Source organism: Stegodyphus dumicola, chromosome 4 (assembly GCF_044657685.1).
Source record: "Stegodyphus dumicola isolate Sdum_Otavi_A_Nest chromosome 4, ASM4465768v1".
Taxonomy (NCBI): domain Eukaryota; kingdom Metazoa; phylum Arthropoda; class Arachnida; order Araneae; family Eresidae; genus Stegodyphus; species Stegodyphus dumicola.
In genome coordinates, this window is record NC_140771.1 from 221,533,172 (window position 1) to 221,552,119 (window position 18,948).

At 28.1% G+C, this 18,948-nt stretch overlaps 2 protein-coding genes across 9 annotated transcripts in view; one reads left to right on the forward strand and one right to left on the reverse strand.

Moving 5' to 3' along the window:
• Nucleotides 1-8,317, forward strand: part of Rev1 (Rev1 DNA directed polymerase) — a 95,318-nt gene extending 87,001 nt beyond the window's left edge. For 3 of the 4 annotated variants that reach the window (XM_035351213.2, XM_035351211.2, XM_035351214.2), the window contains 2 exons: nucleotides 3,012-3,111; nucleotides 6,008-6,248. In XM_035351213.2, the coding sequence (XP_035207104.2) occupies nucleotides 3,012-3,111; nucleotides 6,008-6,131 (224 nt within the window). In that variant the 3' untranslated portion in view covers nucleotides 6,132-6,248. Of the gene's footprint in view, nucleotides 1-3,011; nucleotides 3,112-6,007; nucleotides 6,249-8,152 lie in introns of those variants that run through there. The other variant, XM_035351212.2, reaches the window with a different exon arrangement.
• A 5,191-nt stretch (nucleotides 8,318-13,508) lies between these two features.
• LOC118181966 (sprouty-related, EVH1 domain-containing protein 2-like) overlaps nucleotides 13,509-18,948 on the reverse strand; it is a 339,980-nt gene continuing 334,540 nt past the window's right edge. For 4 of the 5 annotated variants that reach the window (XM_085816020.1, XM_085816017.1, XM_085816019.1 and 1 more), the window contains 2 exons: nucleotides 15,625-15,683; nucleotides 13,509-15,496 (listed from right to left, as the gene is read on the reverse strand). In XM_085816020.1, the coding sequence (XP_085672146.1) occupies nucleotides 14,576-15,496; nucleotides 15,625-15,683 (980 nt within the window). In that variant the 3' untranslated portion in view covers nucleotides 13,509-14,575. The remainder of the gene's footprint in view (nucleotides 15,497-15,624; nucleotides 15,684-18,948) is intronic. The other variant, XM_085816018.1, reaches the window with a different exon arrangement.

Below are 18,948 nucleotides of genomic sequence, written 5' to 3' on the forward strand. Positions count from 1 at the left end.
ATGGATAAAGATTTTAAAAGTAATGTAGTGATTAATTGGATAGCTTACCAAATCAATGAATCATTCTCTTCCTTTTAGCAGTTGCTCATCTCCAACTCCTGTTAACATGAATGTGTCAGGTTATAATCTAGTACCTAAAGGATTTAGTGTAAATACAAAATGTGAAAATGCCTCACTAAACTTTCAATTGTTAGCAAAAGACATAGCAAAGAAAAATATTAATGCAGTTGTTTCAAGAAATTAAACTCCCATCAAAAAGAAAGATAAGCACGGCTGCTATTTTTTCAAATATTGAGAAACCAAAAAGGTAGGCAACAGTGCAGAATAATGTTTTGAAGCATATATATATATATAGCTTTTCTAATGAAATTGTATGATAATATTTTATCTACATAATTATTTGAAATTGTGTTATATTTTTATTAAATGGTTAGTTTTCAAGGTTTGCTAAATGAACCATCCATGAAATATAAATAAACATGTTAAAATATTGACTTGAAATTAAATTCTCCATCATAGTTTAACACCAGTAAGTGTTCTGTCATGCAATTGTACATTTATTTCTTTGCTGTTAATAATTTTCCCATTAAATACTTTTATTTAATGGCTGATTATAACTGTGCACAATTTTGTAAAGGCTCACACTAATAATGTTAAGTTCTACTTTGACTGTCAAATATGATATTATTCATAATATTACTTCTGATTACATGCTGTTTTGAATTTATTCAGAACTCCAGTTAAAATTTTGAAAGATTTCCTATGCATTAAAGTTCCGCCCCCCCCCCAAAAAATTGTTTTATATTCCTCTATTCATCTCCTAAAATATCGCAAATCCTTTAGTAACATCTTCTGCAAACATCCTTGGTGCTATTAAGACTAAAATACACTGATGTTCAAGTAATGATTTAGTGTAATTGTAAATTGTCTAAATTTAATACTTGATATAAATAGCAGGAATTGTGTGCAGATTATCTATGCCAATTTAACCCCTTAACTGCTGCGGGCGTATATATACGCCTTGCTCAGCCGATGCGTTAACTGCCCCAGGCGTATATATACGTCCTTCCAAACTGCTATCATTTGCTTTGCGCTGCTACACCTAAAATTATTCGCAAAGTTAACGCATCGGCTGCACATCTGGGACAGTTAACGCATTGGCTGAGCAAGGCGTATATATACGCCCGCGGCAGTTAAGGGGTTAAAGAATCTCTATAGTCTTGCAAATTTTATCAGTTTGTAGTATATGTAAATGTAATATCTAATAAATTATCTTACCATCTATATGCTGATCAATATTTAAAGCATTTAAAAATTATAATTATATACAAGTTGAGTTCAAGTGTCTCCTAATAATTTTTGAAAAACATTAAGAAACTGACTTTAAGAAAACTTTAAGAAACAAACTTTAAGAAACTGAAACTGTGATCGCTTTTTTTGCGTAGCTAACCTTTAAACAAACACATTTTTTATATTGTTGATGCTATATTTGCATAAGCTACAGTAAATGCTGCTTTGAGGTTCTGTTTTGTCTATTAGGAAACTATTTTGAAGCAGCAGCTTAATGAAAGCTTTAAATCTTAGTCATGAGGAATATCTTGCAATGTAGGAAAAAGCCAAAAATCATTAAGTGTGAAGTTCAAATGAATATGAAACTTAGACAATTATTTCAAAGTTGTTATAATGAAAAATTTTATAAACATGAGCTAATAGTGTGTACAAGCATTGTCTTGAATTACACCACAGGTGCAGCTTTTTCAGACGTGTATAATGGGGGAAGAAGGAATTCTGGTTCTGGAAGAAACTTTGTTTCTTCATAGTTGCAATCTTCACTCTGGTGTAAATGCTGTGATAACTGCTTGCTTCATTAATTTAAATCATGTTCATTAACTCATCTGATGTACTTTTGATGCTCCTTTGATTTGCTTTCGCTCAGTGTTCAGCCTTCTTTGAATTATCACACCCAGAAATTCACATTTTTCATGTCCAAGATACCATCACCACATATTTCATTCAAATGAGAATAATTGAGTAATAATAATAATAATAAGTAATGGTAATTTCTAGTAGAGAAAATGCAAAATGGTGTAATGTTGTTTAAATGTAAATGCACTATCTTTGATATCTGAAATGCTTTTGTTACAAGATAAAGTCCAAGTTTTCTGTGACTCTAATTACAAATGCCTATATTATGTCTTAAATCCTGTCTTAAAATCCTGCACTGTTCAGTAAAGCGGTTGGTGGAGCTAGATGACATATCGTCAGGGATGGCTTTGAATCTCATAGAAGGAATGAATGTTAGTAGTTAGTTATTCTCTCTCTCTGGCTAGTGTAATATTAGTTACTCCCTTTGGTGCACCCTGCATAACATTTGCTGTAAAGAGACAACTAAATGGTTGGACAATTCCCTCTGTTCGCTTTTAAACCTTAAGATTGGTTAGGCTTTTAACTTCTTGCATGTAAAGTTTGGCACCTTTTATGCAAGTAATTGTCTAAAGGAATCATTCTGTGAGTAAATTAGTAATGTAAATTCAGAATATGATGTTAACATGAATGGTAATCTTAAACTTCATATGTTTGTGCAATTCCCTTAATGTTCTCAAAATGTCATGAATAAATTTCTTGGTTATTATTAAAAAATGACTCTCCCACTTTGTACCTGATTACTTTTCTTCCAGTATACATCTACCCAAAAATTTGCCTACATTAAAAGCTGGCAGAAATTTTCATGTGTAATGAATAAGAAAGTTGGCCAGAATTTTGCATCCATATTGCTGAGATGGTTAAGGAATAACTTTGCTTCAAACACTTTTTTTTTTTGTTTGTTTGTTTCTATATTTTACTTGTTTTTAAAATATAATATTGAATATTTTTTATTTTCCAATATTGTGTATATTGTTAAAAATTGTTTATAATTTATGTAAATTTCAAGAATTATTCAATGCTGTAATGCTTAATTAGATTAGTAATTTTGCAGTTTTGTATTTTAAAATTTTCAAAAATTTTTTTAGTACCCTTAGAAGATGATGTTGAACACCTCAGAAAATATATATTAGAGCTGATTGATGAAAATTTAGAAAATGTGGATCTTACTTTAAAATACTTTTATAGGTAAGTACTAATTTTTATAATTTTATTATTATTTTTATTTCTATGCATTTTTAGCCTAAATTTGATAAACCCATGGTTATCTTTAGTAATTTTCCCTCAAAAGATCTGTATCTCTTATATATTAATATATCAGTTATGAATTTTGAAATGATGCGACTATGATATTTTGCAATGCAGGTTTGTGTTTGAGAAACAGCAGTTGTGAAATGATGCATCATGTGGGTGGGAGAAAATATGCTTTATGTGATTTCCTTAGAAAATCTGTAAGAAAACTACCATTCCCATTTCTTATTTCAATAGGAACTGGGACTTTGGATTAAAGGGGCTGGGGAGTGGTGACAAATGATAATCAACTGCCCAGTTTTATCCTTTGTCTCATGGGAATTGTTAAATTTAGTTTGCAAAATCAAGATAATAAAGGACATGGTCATTTTGTTGTAGATCCTGAAGGACTGACTATTTATTTCGTTTTGGAATTTTGCATTGAAAACTAAACGGTGAATCACTTTTCAAATTCTTGCCACCAAATATTATCACCCTGTATTATATTTAAATTAATTGAATAATAAAGAATCTGCATATATGTATCTATGCGTCGCACATTGTGATAAAACAACGGTACCTAGAGCCATCCAGTTTTGAATAACATGCATTTCTACCCCAGTACGGGCATCTGGAAGCCCAAATTTGGAATTTGTTTTATTAACTATTTCATATTTTGTAAAACTTTCAAGAATTTTTTTATTAACAAACTCAACAATTTCAAAGCGAGTAATGGCAAAACTTCATGGGGGGGGGACATTCTTTATCTCCTGCGCACAAGACTCTGTATCGGAAATTCTAAAGATATGCTCATTTTAAAATTATTTTATGATACTGCTGTTGAACTTAATTTTATGGTTTGAGTATGTAGAACATGATATTTAATAAATAAATTTAACACACAAAACATTAAAAAAATGCCCCTTTGGACGTAATTTAAAATCTGAAAACCTTTCAAAATTTGTTAATGCATTTTTTTGGCCAGTAATTTTTTTAAATTTAAATTTTTGGAAGAAAGGTTTAACAATTAAAATATTATTCTTCTCCCAAAGTTTTCAATGTTTTTTCCCAAATTTTCTTATTGTATTTATTATAGAATTCTTAATAACTTTAATGATTGATTTTGCAAATTAATGAATTAGTTTCTGAGAAAAAAAAGAGCATATTTTTATGTGAAAACTTTGAAAAAAATGTCTCATTCACATTTTCACTTCAAATAATTTTTTTTTTTTTCAGTATTTTGTAAAACCCATCCTTGTTTCTATAAAGTATATAATTTTAAAATAAGTGGTAAAAATATTAAATAATTTAGGCCGTATTTATATAAGTTATAGGACATTAAATAAAAGGATTTATTGAAAAAATGAAAATGCTGAGAAAAAGCACTTTAAAAAATATGAACGACCTAAATTGCCATTACATCATTTCAAATTTCTTAAAAATGTTATTACTGAATTTCAATACATATATAAAATATAACCTAGTGCTATTCACTTGGTTAATATAAACATAAATTACAAGCTTTTATTTAAAATCTTCATAAAACAGGTTCAAAACAATTTTAATGAACTAATTATATATTTTCTTAAATGTTTATAATCAGTATTAAAACATTTATAATTAATGTAAATAATATTAATTTGTCATTTTATTCATTTTTTTCAAAAAGCAAAGTTTGAAATTTTAACAGCCAGAAAACATTTTTTAAAACCATTCAGCAATATATGTGATTTCTTTTTTTCTTTTAACCATTTCCTCTTGTATATAAATTGCATTTTAAATTAATTTAAGTGTATTTTAGTTAATTAAAGAGTTAAACTCTGATGGCATTCGATAGCAATAGTAAACAATGCCAAAAAAGTTGTGAGCAGACATTAGAAATCCGATCTGCGTTTGTGACATCATTCATTGTTCGCAGTGGCTTACGGGTTGAGGGGTGGAAGACGATGTGCATTTGAACCGGTCCTGAAGGGGAAACTGCTTTATATCCTTATTTCTCCCTAATATAAATGGTGGCTGCGCAAAAAAGTGTTGCATGTGAACGGGCTTTACTTGACTGAGAATAAAATTAATCAATCTCTTCCTGACATGATACACATTGAAATACAGATAGAAAAATAGTGCTCAATTTAATTTCTATCACAGCTTTGCTATTTGATTATCATCATTTATTTAGAGAGTCACATTTTAAGAATGCTGAAGACTTGTAGCCATTTCATGATACCAAATTCTCGTTTTCATCGTCTTTCTCTTCAGTACCTTTTGCTAGACCAAGCATACTGAAAACAATTTAGTTAGTTGATTCTGAAACAAAGTAATCAAAACTAAGCATTGTATCAAGAAAAAATATGTTATAATATATATCTATCTTTTACCTTTCCAAAATGCATGAACTGAGCTATAATGGCTTCAAGCTTCTAATCACTCTGTATGATAAATAAGAAGTTGCGTTTGTGGGCAGTGAGCAATCATAAGTTTTTTTCACATCTATATATGCAGTGCAATGCACGATCAAGGTGTTTTGATTTTTTTAAAGGCTTCCCCACATTCTCTGTTTTTTTTGGGGGGGGGGGGTGAGGGTGGATTCTGACTTAGCTTTAATAAAATTTTGGTATTATTTCAATTATTATTGTTCTTTAAAGGGAGTAAAACAAAACAAAAGTTGTTGAGCTATTTGAAATTAAATGTAATAATTAATTTTGGGCAGACTATTAGGCTTTTCGATGCAGGGAAGGTGAAAATCAACTGCTAGCTGAATGTGTTATATAATCGCACTTAACTATTGCTCTTATTTTTATAAAATATTATATCAGTTTTTGCTAGATTTAAAACACCGCTTTTTATTTTCAAAAAGGTTAGCATCTTCAGCTAATAAAATGTGGAAAGAAGCTTATCTAACAGTCCTTTCATATGTGCAACAGAAAATGCTTCAGAAGTATGGCTCTATGCTGAATGCTAATAGTGACTTTTCTAGCTGATATTTTATTATGTAAATAATGTAAAGTGTACAAAACCTATAGTCTGTTTAACTGCATTTTTACTTTTGTGTACCATATAAATATATAATGAAAAGTAAAGATTTTATTAACATTTAAGCAGTCTCTCATGTTAAAATATATACACAAATTAGCCAATAATGTCATTTATTTCCAGATATGTTTTTAATGAAATATATACACAGTACTTCCAATGTGAGCATGTTTTAATATCCAAGAAGCTTTTAATAACATCAAAGATAAACATCTTCATTTAAATACATATAGCATAGTATAATTACAAGAATATATATATGTTACAGATGCCTTGTCATCAAAAAATTAGTTTTTTTTTTTTTTTTTTGTTTTTTTTTTTGTTTTACAATATATTCGTGATTCCAACTTTTTCATACAAGTTTATCATCACATATGTTGTCAGTTCATATTGCTAAAACGTTTTACACTATCAATGAATTGTCAAATAAAATATTTTATAAATAATTATATGGTTTTTCAGTTAAAATGATGTTAATGTTTGAAAAATATTCCAATAATTATTACTAATATTTATAATGATGTATATAATTATACTCTTTAAATATATAGGTGTTATATGCATACTATATTTACATATGTATTTTACTCTACATTCAGAATCACTGACTTCCAGTTACAAATACTTTTTATCACCTTTAGTTTCTAGCCACCATTATTATATACATAGTAACAAGAAAATATCATCATTTGCAGCTCAAGTATGCAAATTAATATTTTCATTTAAATATACATATAGTACATGTACAATGGTTCCTTTTAATAGTTTGCTTCTTACATTTGTAATGCTTTTAATAGGTTAAATAGTACATAATTTTTTATCACTTTGTTTTTATGTTACATTAAATGAATTCAAGCATATTATTTATTATGAGCACATAAGGCAGAAAAAATCTTAGGAATGGTTATGGAATAATAGATAATTAATGTCAGAAAAGCATTATTTATTTGAACTTTAAAATCAGGCTTTATTTATAATAGAGTTGAATTAAGAAAAAAGGTTAATTATCTATTTTAAGGAAATTTGACAGAAGTTTCCCTTTTTAAAGAAGAGTGAAACTTTTCCTTACTGATTGTATGCCATGAATACAAAAAAGAAAAATATTACTTATTCATAAATGTAAAAGAATAAGATAGATCTTAATTTTACATATGTCCTTCCAAACATATTTAAACAAGCCTTTTCTATAGGTTTATTTTCCTGTAATTATGATTATCTACATATTTTTATGTTAACAATGAAATTAGGAGAACTAGATCAAGATTTACGTATCCATATTCACCAATAATACAGCCTTGTTTTTTAATCAAAGCCAATTTATATATATTGTCATTATTATACAAACAAAGCAGGCATATAGGTTTGCTTTGAAAATTTAACTTTTATACGTGGAAGTTGAAATTGTTTGATTTTTTAATTTTTAGAATAGTTATATTTAGGAAAAGAGAATTAAATAGATACTAAACTTTCCTGTCCAATGTAATATTTGAAATATAGTAAGGAAGAAAATTTTAATAAAAAATAATTTACTCATTAAATGTAACTAATTTTAGAAAACCTAAAATCAGCATCTCACTTTATCGTAATGTTAGAAATATGAAGTAGAATAAAATACTGAGAATTTTGTTATTCAACAGGTTTTATATATATATATATATACATAAAATTTAAGATAAGAAATCACTACTCACAAGGACATTATTAGTAAAAAGCATCTTAATGCATATTACTTTATGGATCATTTAAAACATATAAGATCTTTGAGAACAATCACTGGTGATAATGCTAGTGTATAAATATTTTGCACTCAAAATTGTTCAGCATCTCTAAATTGCAAAGGAAAAAATTCTCATGCAATATATTTTTACTTGTATGTGCCTCTATTAAATAATACTTTTAATATACAATACTGTGAGTAGAAAAATGCCATAACAACAGAAAAGTAAAGAGCAAATCTGATACTTTGCAGATATCCATTTTTTGAGAAAGAGAGGATGGGGACCATTTGATGTTTGCCACTGGGTCACATTTTTGTTTAATGGCATCTGATGAATCTTGCACTGTTTGTAAAGAATTTTTAAAATGTATATGCTAAAATTATTCAATTTCATTAAAAAAACCTATTTAAGCAGTTTACCGATTTTATGGTTTGTTGAGATTTAATCATAGAAATCATTAAAAAATAAATTTTGAATCATTAAAACAATGTCTTAGTTGAAATTTAATAGAATTGTAAGTAGATATGGAAACAAAAAATGATAATTTTAAGTCTACTGCTTTTCTTGAACCACAGTCAAGACTACCATTAATTTTTAGAAATCAAAAGGTGTTTATAGTAGTACTACTGAATATTAACTACTTTGTACAAAAACTCAGTTTTTTTGCAAAAATTAATTTTTAAGATATTTAATACTCTTAATAAATCAAAAAATTCTATTTAAAAATATATTTTGCAATTCGTCTCGAATGCTTCAAAGTGTTACTAATTTACTGCTAGTTTACCAAATACGTACTTTATATTTTCATTTTTGTGTCAAATTCATTAAAATTTTCCAGTGAAGTAACTGCACTCTTCATCATAACTGATATTTTCAATTTTCTAGTAAAAATATATTTCATAAATTATTAATATATTATTTACTTGATAGACTGTTTATTGAACACCAATAAAATCAATACATTTTGAATGTTTATTTTAAAAATAATTATAGAATTTTAAAAGTATATAATCACAGCGAGCACATGCAAAAATTTTATATATTACTATGTGTACAAAGTACAAAACTTATTAAAATACTTTGAATTGAATATTCTTTTTTTTTTATGAAAGTTTCCTGAAAAAAGACCTTTCAGTTCTTCTTGTAACTTTTATAGAGGGCATGCAAGCAAAATAAGTATGCTTAAAATTATTTTTCATGCCATAAGCAGAAGCATCACAGGGTCTAACAACTGATACATTTTATAACTACAAATTATGCTATTTTGATCATGATGAAAAATCGTAACTGAAGATCATGAAATTATCTAACATTTTATTCAAATGATATTTTTAGAAATTTTACACCTATTTTAGAACTGTTAAATTTATTAATTTAAGAGATTTAATGTAAATAGCATTAATTCATTCTTACAGAATGTTTAATCTCAAAAACCTGAACTGTGTTCATTTGAAAAAACTTTAATCTGTAAATGCATACAAAAAATCTGAAACACTATTAAGATCCCTGCAAGATTAGGACTATGTTAAAACTTGAATGATGTTTCTCAAATTATACTACTTTAATCTCAGAAAAGCATATAAACAAAAAGCTGGCTTCAATTAATTACTACAAAAACTTTTAACAAATCTGAATAATTACATTGATCACTGAAGACAATAAAAAAAGCTTACCTATGAAAACATGTTTCAAATAAAATGCCACATCTAAATTTTTATCAATAAGCTTAACAATTTGGCCAAATTTGCATGAGATAATTAAGAACATTACCAGTTGGATGCTATTGTGTATATAAAGTGAATGCAGTCCAGATTATGAGAAACAGTGTATATAGTTTTTAAAAATTACTGGAATTTAAATTACTCTCATTGTGAATAAATTTTGAATATGCAAAAAATAAGCAAATCAAAAGAGGAAATACTGGTTTGCTGCAACAGAATGCATTGTTTCACAAGCAAAATATCCTTTACAACCATTTTTTACGAGAAGATAAGTGATCCAAATAAAAAAAAAAAAAAAAAATGAAGAATAAAAACAGTGTCAAAAATCTCTTGACAAAATAAATTTCAAATAATATTTCCATCCTTTCATTTGAAATCAATAGAACTTAATTAATTTGTTTGTGGAGAAAGGAAGATGTATATAATTTTTAAGTAATCAACTGAATTATTAAGAAATCTCCTAAGCCAAGCAAAGTCTTAATAAGCAAGCTAAAATTTAATATTTAATTAAATAGTAGTAGGTAATGCTAATGTTCAATAGGTATGAGATTATTTTTAAAATAATAATGTAAAAAAAAAGGCCTTGTTTATATAATTTTTCAGTGGACCAATTTCAGTATAATCATGTAAATTTTAACTACACTAATATGCTTTAAGTAGCTTATACACAATAATTATTGCACATTAAAAATATTTATAAACTACTTTAGGAACCTGAATAGCTTTGTTTTATAATGTAATACAATATCAGACTCCAAATTAAACGGATTAATTTTTAATACAGGATGGCCATAAATTAAATTTTCCTACCGAAGGCATTCTGAAGTGTTATGTATGCAAATCACACTAAACTTCAACTATATACTAATCAAGGCACAGGGAAAAGATATTAATTCCAGAAGTTATCAAGAGGGCATTGTGTGAAAAGAAACTGCCCAGAAGGTAATGACAGAGCAGAAAAATTTGATCCATAAAAAAGTGTTTTGGCACCTTGAATTATCTATTGATGGTGTCAATGCTGTGCCCATTTTCGCACATAAAACATTCTCTTTGGTATATACTGTATTTTAACAACAGAATGTAATATGTCTTAAGACTCGGATAATTTTCATGCAAAAGATTGCATTTCTCAATACAGCATTATCAACACATTTCACTTAAATTTGTTTGGTTTGTCATCTCACCAGAAATTAATTTGTATGACTTTTATTTATATTGAAAGCCACCCTTAAAACATTTTTTTTTTTTTTTTCATTAAAAACAAGCTTTTTCTGTGAATTCTAAGGATATTACTTTTTGCGCCTCCTCATACACTACTAGGATAAAAAAGTATTAGAAATGACTCATTTAAAATTATGCTCATACTAGAAATCACAAAAGTTTTTCAGAAGCATGCAAAGAATATGCACAAAATTTTATTTCTTTAATAGACTTTCTGCTGTAAAAAATGTTTAAAATATTTCTAAAAATCTGACATTAAAAAAAAAAGTGGTATATTTAAGAAAATGTATTGAAAATGAACAATGCCCAGATAGAAATGTTTTTCTGCTAATTAACAACATATCGATAAGTCAAGAGATTTAGTACTTAGCAAGGCATGTTTAATTATTAAGCATATTATTGAGCAAGTTCTTACTGCATTTATATCCTGTCAAATAATTTTGAAACTACCCTTGCACTCTTTTCCAATTGTCTAAAAATGCATTCAAAAAACCTAGTAGATTATTGGAGAATTCAAACAAGAAGAATCAGTGTTATATTTGTCAATTTTGCAGGATTAGTTTCAATGGTTTAACTTCAGAGCCATCTTCCTCAGCTGCCAAAGTTCATATGAAAGAGATAAGGTAATTATTTGGCGTGTCATTTTAACGTAAAGCCTAGTAGATGTTTTGTCAAAGTTTATTCTTTAAAAACATTATTACTGGTGAAGAAAAGTTGATCTGCCTTTTTAATACAGAAAGAGCTCAGCAACCAAGTGAATGTCACATCATAAGGAAAAAGATTAAAAAAGACAATGTAAAGCAATCAAAAGTCAATATTGCCTGCTATGGTTTCATTCAATGTGCATCATTAATTTCTACTAACTAGTCACATTATTAACAGAAAGCATTATTTAAATACTTGGCAGCATTTACTTGAAACAGTTTGTTAAAAATGACTTAAATTGTGGCAAGATACTCATGAACATATCATGATAATGCATGTCCTTTCTCAGTGCTATCTTTATGAATATTTGGCTAAACAATTCAATAAATAGGTCTCCACAAGCTCTTAAGTTCACCCAATATAATACTATGATTTTTTTTCCCCGCTTAAGGTCACCCTTTTGAATCAATTGATGCAATGGAAAAGTTCACTGTCATTCCTAAATGTATTGCATAAAAGCTTTCAAACCTGTTTTGTGGAGTGGAAAAAACATCAGCATAAATATATTATAGTTGGAGAAGAATTACTTTTAATGTGATGTAATAAATTTCGACCAATAAATGGAAAATCAATGTGTTTAATTTAATGGAATCATTCCCATTACTTTCTGATCATAATAGTATTCTCCTATCAATGATTTTTGGAATTATCATCATCTTCTGCATAAATTATCTCACTTTGGCATACAGTTCAAATATGGAAAAAATTCTGTTTCTGGGATAAAGCTACAAAATACTTTCAGTAGGGAAACCTTAAGGCCATGCTGTATACTTTGTTATAATTCTGGATTTTGATTAAAATATAGTGTAAAAAACATTAAATACTTTGTCAAAATGTAGCATTTCATATACACTTAATACCAGTCTAAATGTAGAGGCTCACTAAACCAGTCTGCTGGTTTGATATTATGAGCTGTAGTTATTAATCTAAATTTTCTGATACAAGATATTTATATATGTATAAAAATCACAGTTTAAAAACAATACCTATGAAATAGGTCATAGTAACAAGTATGTAATTTTAAATTCCCTGAATACCTACTAATTTTAAAACACTTAAAGCATACCCACACTATTATATTTTATTTCAATGCAGAATAACTGTACAAACATATGCAAATTCTTCATTTTTAAACATTCAAATCAAAATGCTTTCACAAGAGTATCAGTTCACCACAATAATTTATGATTTCTAACCAAATCCTTTAAAAAAATTATACTTTGACTAATTTAAAAAAAAGTTAGTACACTGCTTAGTAAAACAGAGCAAGCATGCAAGGAATTTAAAAATACCCTTTTTTTGCTCAATATGTTAAACATTTACTATTTTATACCACAGTCATCTGACCAAACTATTCCTTACATATTAAATACTCCAAAATTTGGCTTAGCATTATTCACAGCAATAACAACTATTGGCAACCAACACCATGCTTTCTGGTACACTCTGACACCTCTCTTTCCATTACACCAAATGACATTTTAAAAAATAAATAAAAATTAAGGACCACACTGCTGATGGTCACCAATGTATAACAGTAAATATATATAGTGTTTTCCATCAAATTCAATCACAAATCTCAGTTCTTTTATTAAGTATCCTGAAGTTGTGAATAAAGTTGTCTAAATTGATAAAATTATTCATCAGTATTTTAGCAGAGTTAATTTTTAAGCCAAATTTTTCAACACTTTGTTTTTTATTAGTTAATTTTTAAGCCAAATTTTCTTTGTTTTTTATTATATCTATCTCTATTTTTAACATATACATAAATAAAATCTTAGCACCTCAACTACTAATTTCATTAAGTGAAACAATCTGTTAGTTTGCTGAACTACAACTCTTTCAGAAAGTATTCTTCATGAATAGAAATAATTTTTATTTTTTAAACTTTTTTTATTATTCTTATTTTGGTAGGTTTTTGCATTGTATTTTCTTTAACAGAGTCATAGATAAAAATACAAACGAAACAAAGTTTCAACTTTATTTTTTTTTTTCCAAACAAAGAAGCAAAGCTGCTTCTAATTGACAACAGACTTTCAGGTAAAAAGATAACACAAAACATAAAAAATATTTTTACAGAATATATGAAGAAATCAGTTTATCATTTACATTAGCATTGAAGAATATTACACATACTTTCACAGGGATGTTGCACGTAATTCAAAGATTACACTGAACTTGAGATCTTTTGAATACACATATTTTAAAAATACACTTTTAAATTTATGATAATTTATATGGATTTTATATTACAAATGTCCATATTTTAGTCATGCTTAAAAAATAAATGACAATGGTACAAATAGTTCATTGTTAATTTGCCCACCAGCATAAAAATTTAAATGTTACATTATAATGTAAACAATCAAATAAAGTGACTAGTTTCACATGCTACATGAATTTTTAAATTTTGTAACAAACATTTATTTTAAATGTTTATTGTTTTAAAAAGAATAAAGTATACAATTCTGAACAATATAAAAAAGAAATTTCATAATAGTTATTTTACATTTATATATTACAAAGCTTTTTTTAACGATCATAAAGTACCTTCAGTCTCAGTAAATGTTTATATTTTTACACAAAGTTAACAATTATGCAACAATTTAGTATTTTGATTTCCTGTTCTATTCTGTAAATGTACAGAAACATTTCCTTTTAAAGTAATATAATTGCTGCTTTCAAATTAAATATTTTTTTCCTTTGCATCACTTAAAAATCAACTTTTTAAGTAAAAAAGCAAAATTAAAAAAAATTACATAAATAATTTCAAGACACTTAAAATTTAAAAGCTCCTAAAGCCCTTGCTTTAAATTTCAGCATATTTCCCAAATATACAGTGACTTTGCAACTTCTATACTTTAGCACATTTACTTACCCAGTCTTGCCAAAATTACATATAAACATGGCAACATGAAGTTAAACTTTCTTGGCAAATGAATAAAATAATGCTTTTTGTATCTTTGTCAAAGAGCAAAATTTCAGTACCTTTTATATCGGTTTATCAACCATACTTTACATAGGTTATCAGGCAGGGTCATGCCTGCCCCCACATACACCACACCGAACTCCACACCTATGACAGGCACGGAAGGGTAGGTAGCACCAAAGACACGGCACAAAAATTGAGAGTAGGGTTAGAGCCGTCCATCTTTTAGGACAATGTCCATCTGAAGTGTCGCAGGAGCAAGGATGTTGGTTGAAATCCCCTTCACTGTCTGACATGCAATGGTACAACATACACTGAGCACAGGAAATACATGAAGCTCCACTGATACAAGCTAACACAGGATCTGGAGCATATTCACAGCTACCACGATGATTGTCCTCCTCTGAATACATCTCCAGGCAATGGCGACACTGTGCCCTTGCCATGGTCAGATTTTTACGACCATCTTTTCTCCAGTCTTTCTTTTTCTTGGCTTTTATGGGAAGTCTTGGAGCTGGCTGGCAGCTAAATGAATCAAACTGTGATTTCTTCAAGCTACCAAGAGTATCCCTGTTCGCTGACTTATAACTATCCATAATGGGATATGAATAATCATGCTCAGTTCTAGAACTCTTGTCTCTTGATAGCTGCACATAAGAATTTAGATCTCCACTCATTTCAATTTTATCATTATCTAAATATTCTTTTCTAGAATCCCTAGATGCTAGAGATATATCTTTTGTCCATGCATCTTCATTCCTTATCCGTTGGGTAGGATCTGCTACATATCCCCCAATATTGTTATTCCCTGAAGGGTTAATTCCAGCAGGATAACGTGGAGATCTGATGAAGTTCATGCGATGAAGATGATGATGGTTAGCATGAGGATGAGTAAATGGTGATGTAGAAGAGCCTACATCAGGATATTGTAATGGTGTACCAGATCCAGGTCTAAATGAACCACCACTGAAAGAACTAGATCCAGAGGAAGATCTGGAATCTATTGGAAGCTCCAATGCCTATTAAAAAAGGGAAAATATTTTTGACTTTCAAATAAATTAAGGAACATTTTTATACACTAGTAAAATTTGAACTATATATTGGTGTTCATTAACCATATAAAATTTCAGCCATATTATTAACTTACCATGAATACATCATCATCACCAAGATCTGAATCATGGAAATTTGGAAAATCCCCATTTCCTACAAAATAAGCAAGCAATATTAAAACTCAGAGTAAAAAGCAATTAAAAGTTTCTAAAATAAACTGCAATATATGTAATCTTAAATTTTATAAAAACCATTTTAATGATATCATGAAACAATCCTATTAATGACAAAAATCTCAACATATAACTCATAGAAAACAAGAGACAAACAGTAAGAGTGACAATTAAAATATCTGTTAATAATTTTTTCCCCAAATATATGTAAACATTTTTAACTGAAATATTTTATTACTTAATTATACTTTAAATTAATCCAAACTAACACAGTGCTCAATAACTTTATCACCAGCTCTCCCAAAACCAAAGAGGTTTATCAGTCTGGATACAAAGATTTTTAGACCCATTTCTCCAACATTATCTTTCCTATTTACACTTTCTTGTGTGTGTGTGTGTGTGTGTGTGTGTGTTGATGGATGAGTATACTATATACTTTTTTATGCATATTTTGTTCAATATTTTGAAAACTACATATATTGTTCAAAATTAAAAAATATGTATTTTCTTTAATATCTAATATTTCTCTGTAATGTTCATTTTAGAGACAAATAACTACATATGCAGTATGAAACTTCAGATTTTTGCAGATATAAAAAATTAGGAAGTTTTTAAAAATGACTAGCACTAAGCAAACAACCAGTAAAAATATATGCCTAAACAAAAAATAAATAAATAAAATAAAAATAAAAAATTTGATCAAAAATTTGATGGCTTGATATGTATTGGAAGCTTACTAGAATTAAAAACATGTAATTTTACTTACTACCTGAAATAAAGGACGATTAAAAAGAAAAATTATGTGGAAATGCTACTAAAAAAAGCTCACTGCAGCAAAAGAATAGCATAAAGAATAGCTAATAATAATGATTGAACAACCTATTTGTATTACTTGCATAGAATCTAATAAGTGTGAACTAAGAAAGCTGACTTCAAAATGATGAATCTATACACCATCATATAAACCAGCAAAACATATTTTCTAACATTAATCTGCTGTCTTGCATTAATAACAATAACATTTAAAATGGTGAAAATAGCAAATCTGAATTGCATTACTATTCCATTTTATTGATTGGAATGTAGTATTTCAATATTTTTTAAAAGAAATACACTATTTACATCTTAAAATGCAACTTGATCCCCATGTGAGAATAATGAGAATTATTGAGTTGGAGCATAAGGCGCCAAAGGAAAGCCAAGCTTCAAGAAGAAGAATGAGAATTTTTGCCATAAACATACAATAATTAGACAGATAAAAGAAGCAAAATGAGGAGGGAGGATATTAATCAGTGAATTTTTATATAGAAAGCTATTTTAGTAATTACATTATTTTTAATGCTGCTTACATAGTCAAAATTAATCCATCAGGCTCCACATTTTTTTTAACATAATATTTTATCGATGCTACTGTTCTATGCCAAAGTTCAATTTGATTATCATTATCATGCAATGGCTCTAACTAATTTGGCTTATTGATGAATTTTATCTATTAAAAATTAGGATGAGATGCTGACATCAGAATTAAATGAATTATTTTAGAAAGACACAAAACTGTACAGTTTCCATCTCTCACAGTAGGAGTTAGTTTTAAAATACTCATTTTTCCCAAAGTATGATTTTATATACTTCAGTGTTGTAAATTCATTACTTGAAATTTTAAGGATAACAACACAATTTTGGGTAATTGAAGCTACAGACTCGTAGGAAGGGGGTACTTCAAATCAATTCTATTTTGTAATAAAAATGACTATTCATCAGCACCTCTTACATATATTGCATACATGAAAGTCATAAAAGGATTAAACATGCTCAAGGGTTTTACAATATTAGAGTAATTACAATATTTAGTGTTTCTTTGGAGCTCTGAAAGCAGTTCCTCTTAGGATTAATTTAGGATTTGGCAACATAAAATTCTATGCTCTTAGGATTTGGCAACACAAAATTCTATGCTCTTAGGTATGAGTGAGATAACAGGCAAGCAAAATTTTATAATAAAAAATTCAGGTCTAAAAGAGAGAATTCGAGGGGTTAAAAACATGGCTTTTTATGCTTTAGTATTTCCTCCAGAATTCAAATGAATGTACATATATGTAAAGGATTTTCATAATAAAAAAATTAATAAAGTTATAATTAAGAAGCATATTTTCTGTCATTCAGAAAAAACACTTCTGAAAACTTCAGGCAAGTTATAAAACACATAAAGTTAGGAGTTACTTAAACGCAATGCCCAACAAGGAAATTTAGTAATCAGATTTGAAAATCAGAGCAAAAAAATATTATACAGTTTTGTATCTGACACTGTGTAACAGAAAACACATCTGTTAAATTATTTCAAAAGTTCAGTCTTAGATTTTGCGGATGCATATCTGTCAGCCAAGATCATGGCATTAAAAATATATAACTAAACAAAAAACTAAAAAAATAAAACTCTTCATGATTCAAGAATGATCTAATTTTCTGACATTGTACAATTATTTTTCTAGAAAGTCGAGAGTAATTAATCTTTTAATAAACAGAAGGCAAATAATTCCACTTATACCAAATATCTCATACAAAACTAAAATAAAAAGATTTCAGATTTAACAATCACAGAAAAGGATTTAAGATTTTTTATGATCTCACTGAGCTCGCAGTCTACCTGTCTGCTGCTACACAGTCCTAGTAAACCCTCCTTCTTTTCGTCTTTATAGTTTTATTATTAAGCATCATTTCCTTTGCACTTATGCCATATATAATTCAACAGCAAAATTACAAAAATTTTAAAAGCAGCATAGCAATATACATTTAGAATTCCCCATGCAGCGTGAAGTGTTGGCATATTATTTTCCTTATTTTTATTTTTTTTTTCAGTCTTTACCAGTTTATCAGATCAATGTTGTTTTCTTCCTAAGATGGCTTCAGAGAACCTTTTTTGTCTTTTTATTACTAATGTTTTACGTATTTATTTATTAAATACCATGTTCTTGGCACTTATGCCACATAAAATTTGATTCAACAAGTAAAATGACAAAAACAGCATATCTTCAGAATTTCCAACAGACAGTTTCACACACTTGAGATAAAAATGTTTTATTTCATAGTGTTGTAACTGCTTCTTTGAAATTGTTTAGTTTGCTAATCAAAATTTCATCAATGAAACAAATAATAAAACAAATTCAAAATTCAGGCTTCCAGGCACCCATTTTGGATGGAGGACTAATATTATTCAAAATTGGATGGCTCTAGGTACCACTGTTTTTTCA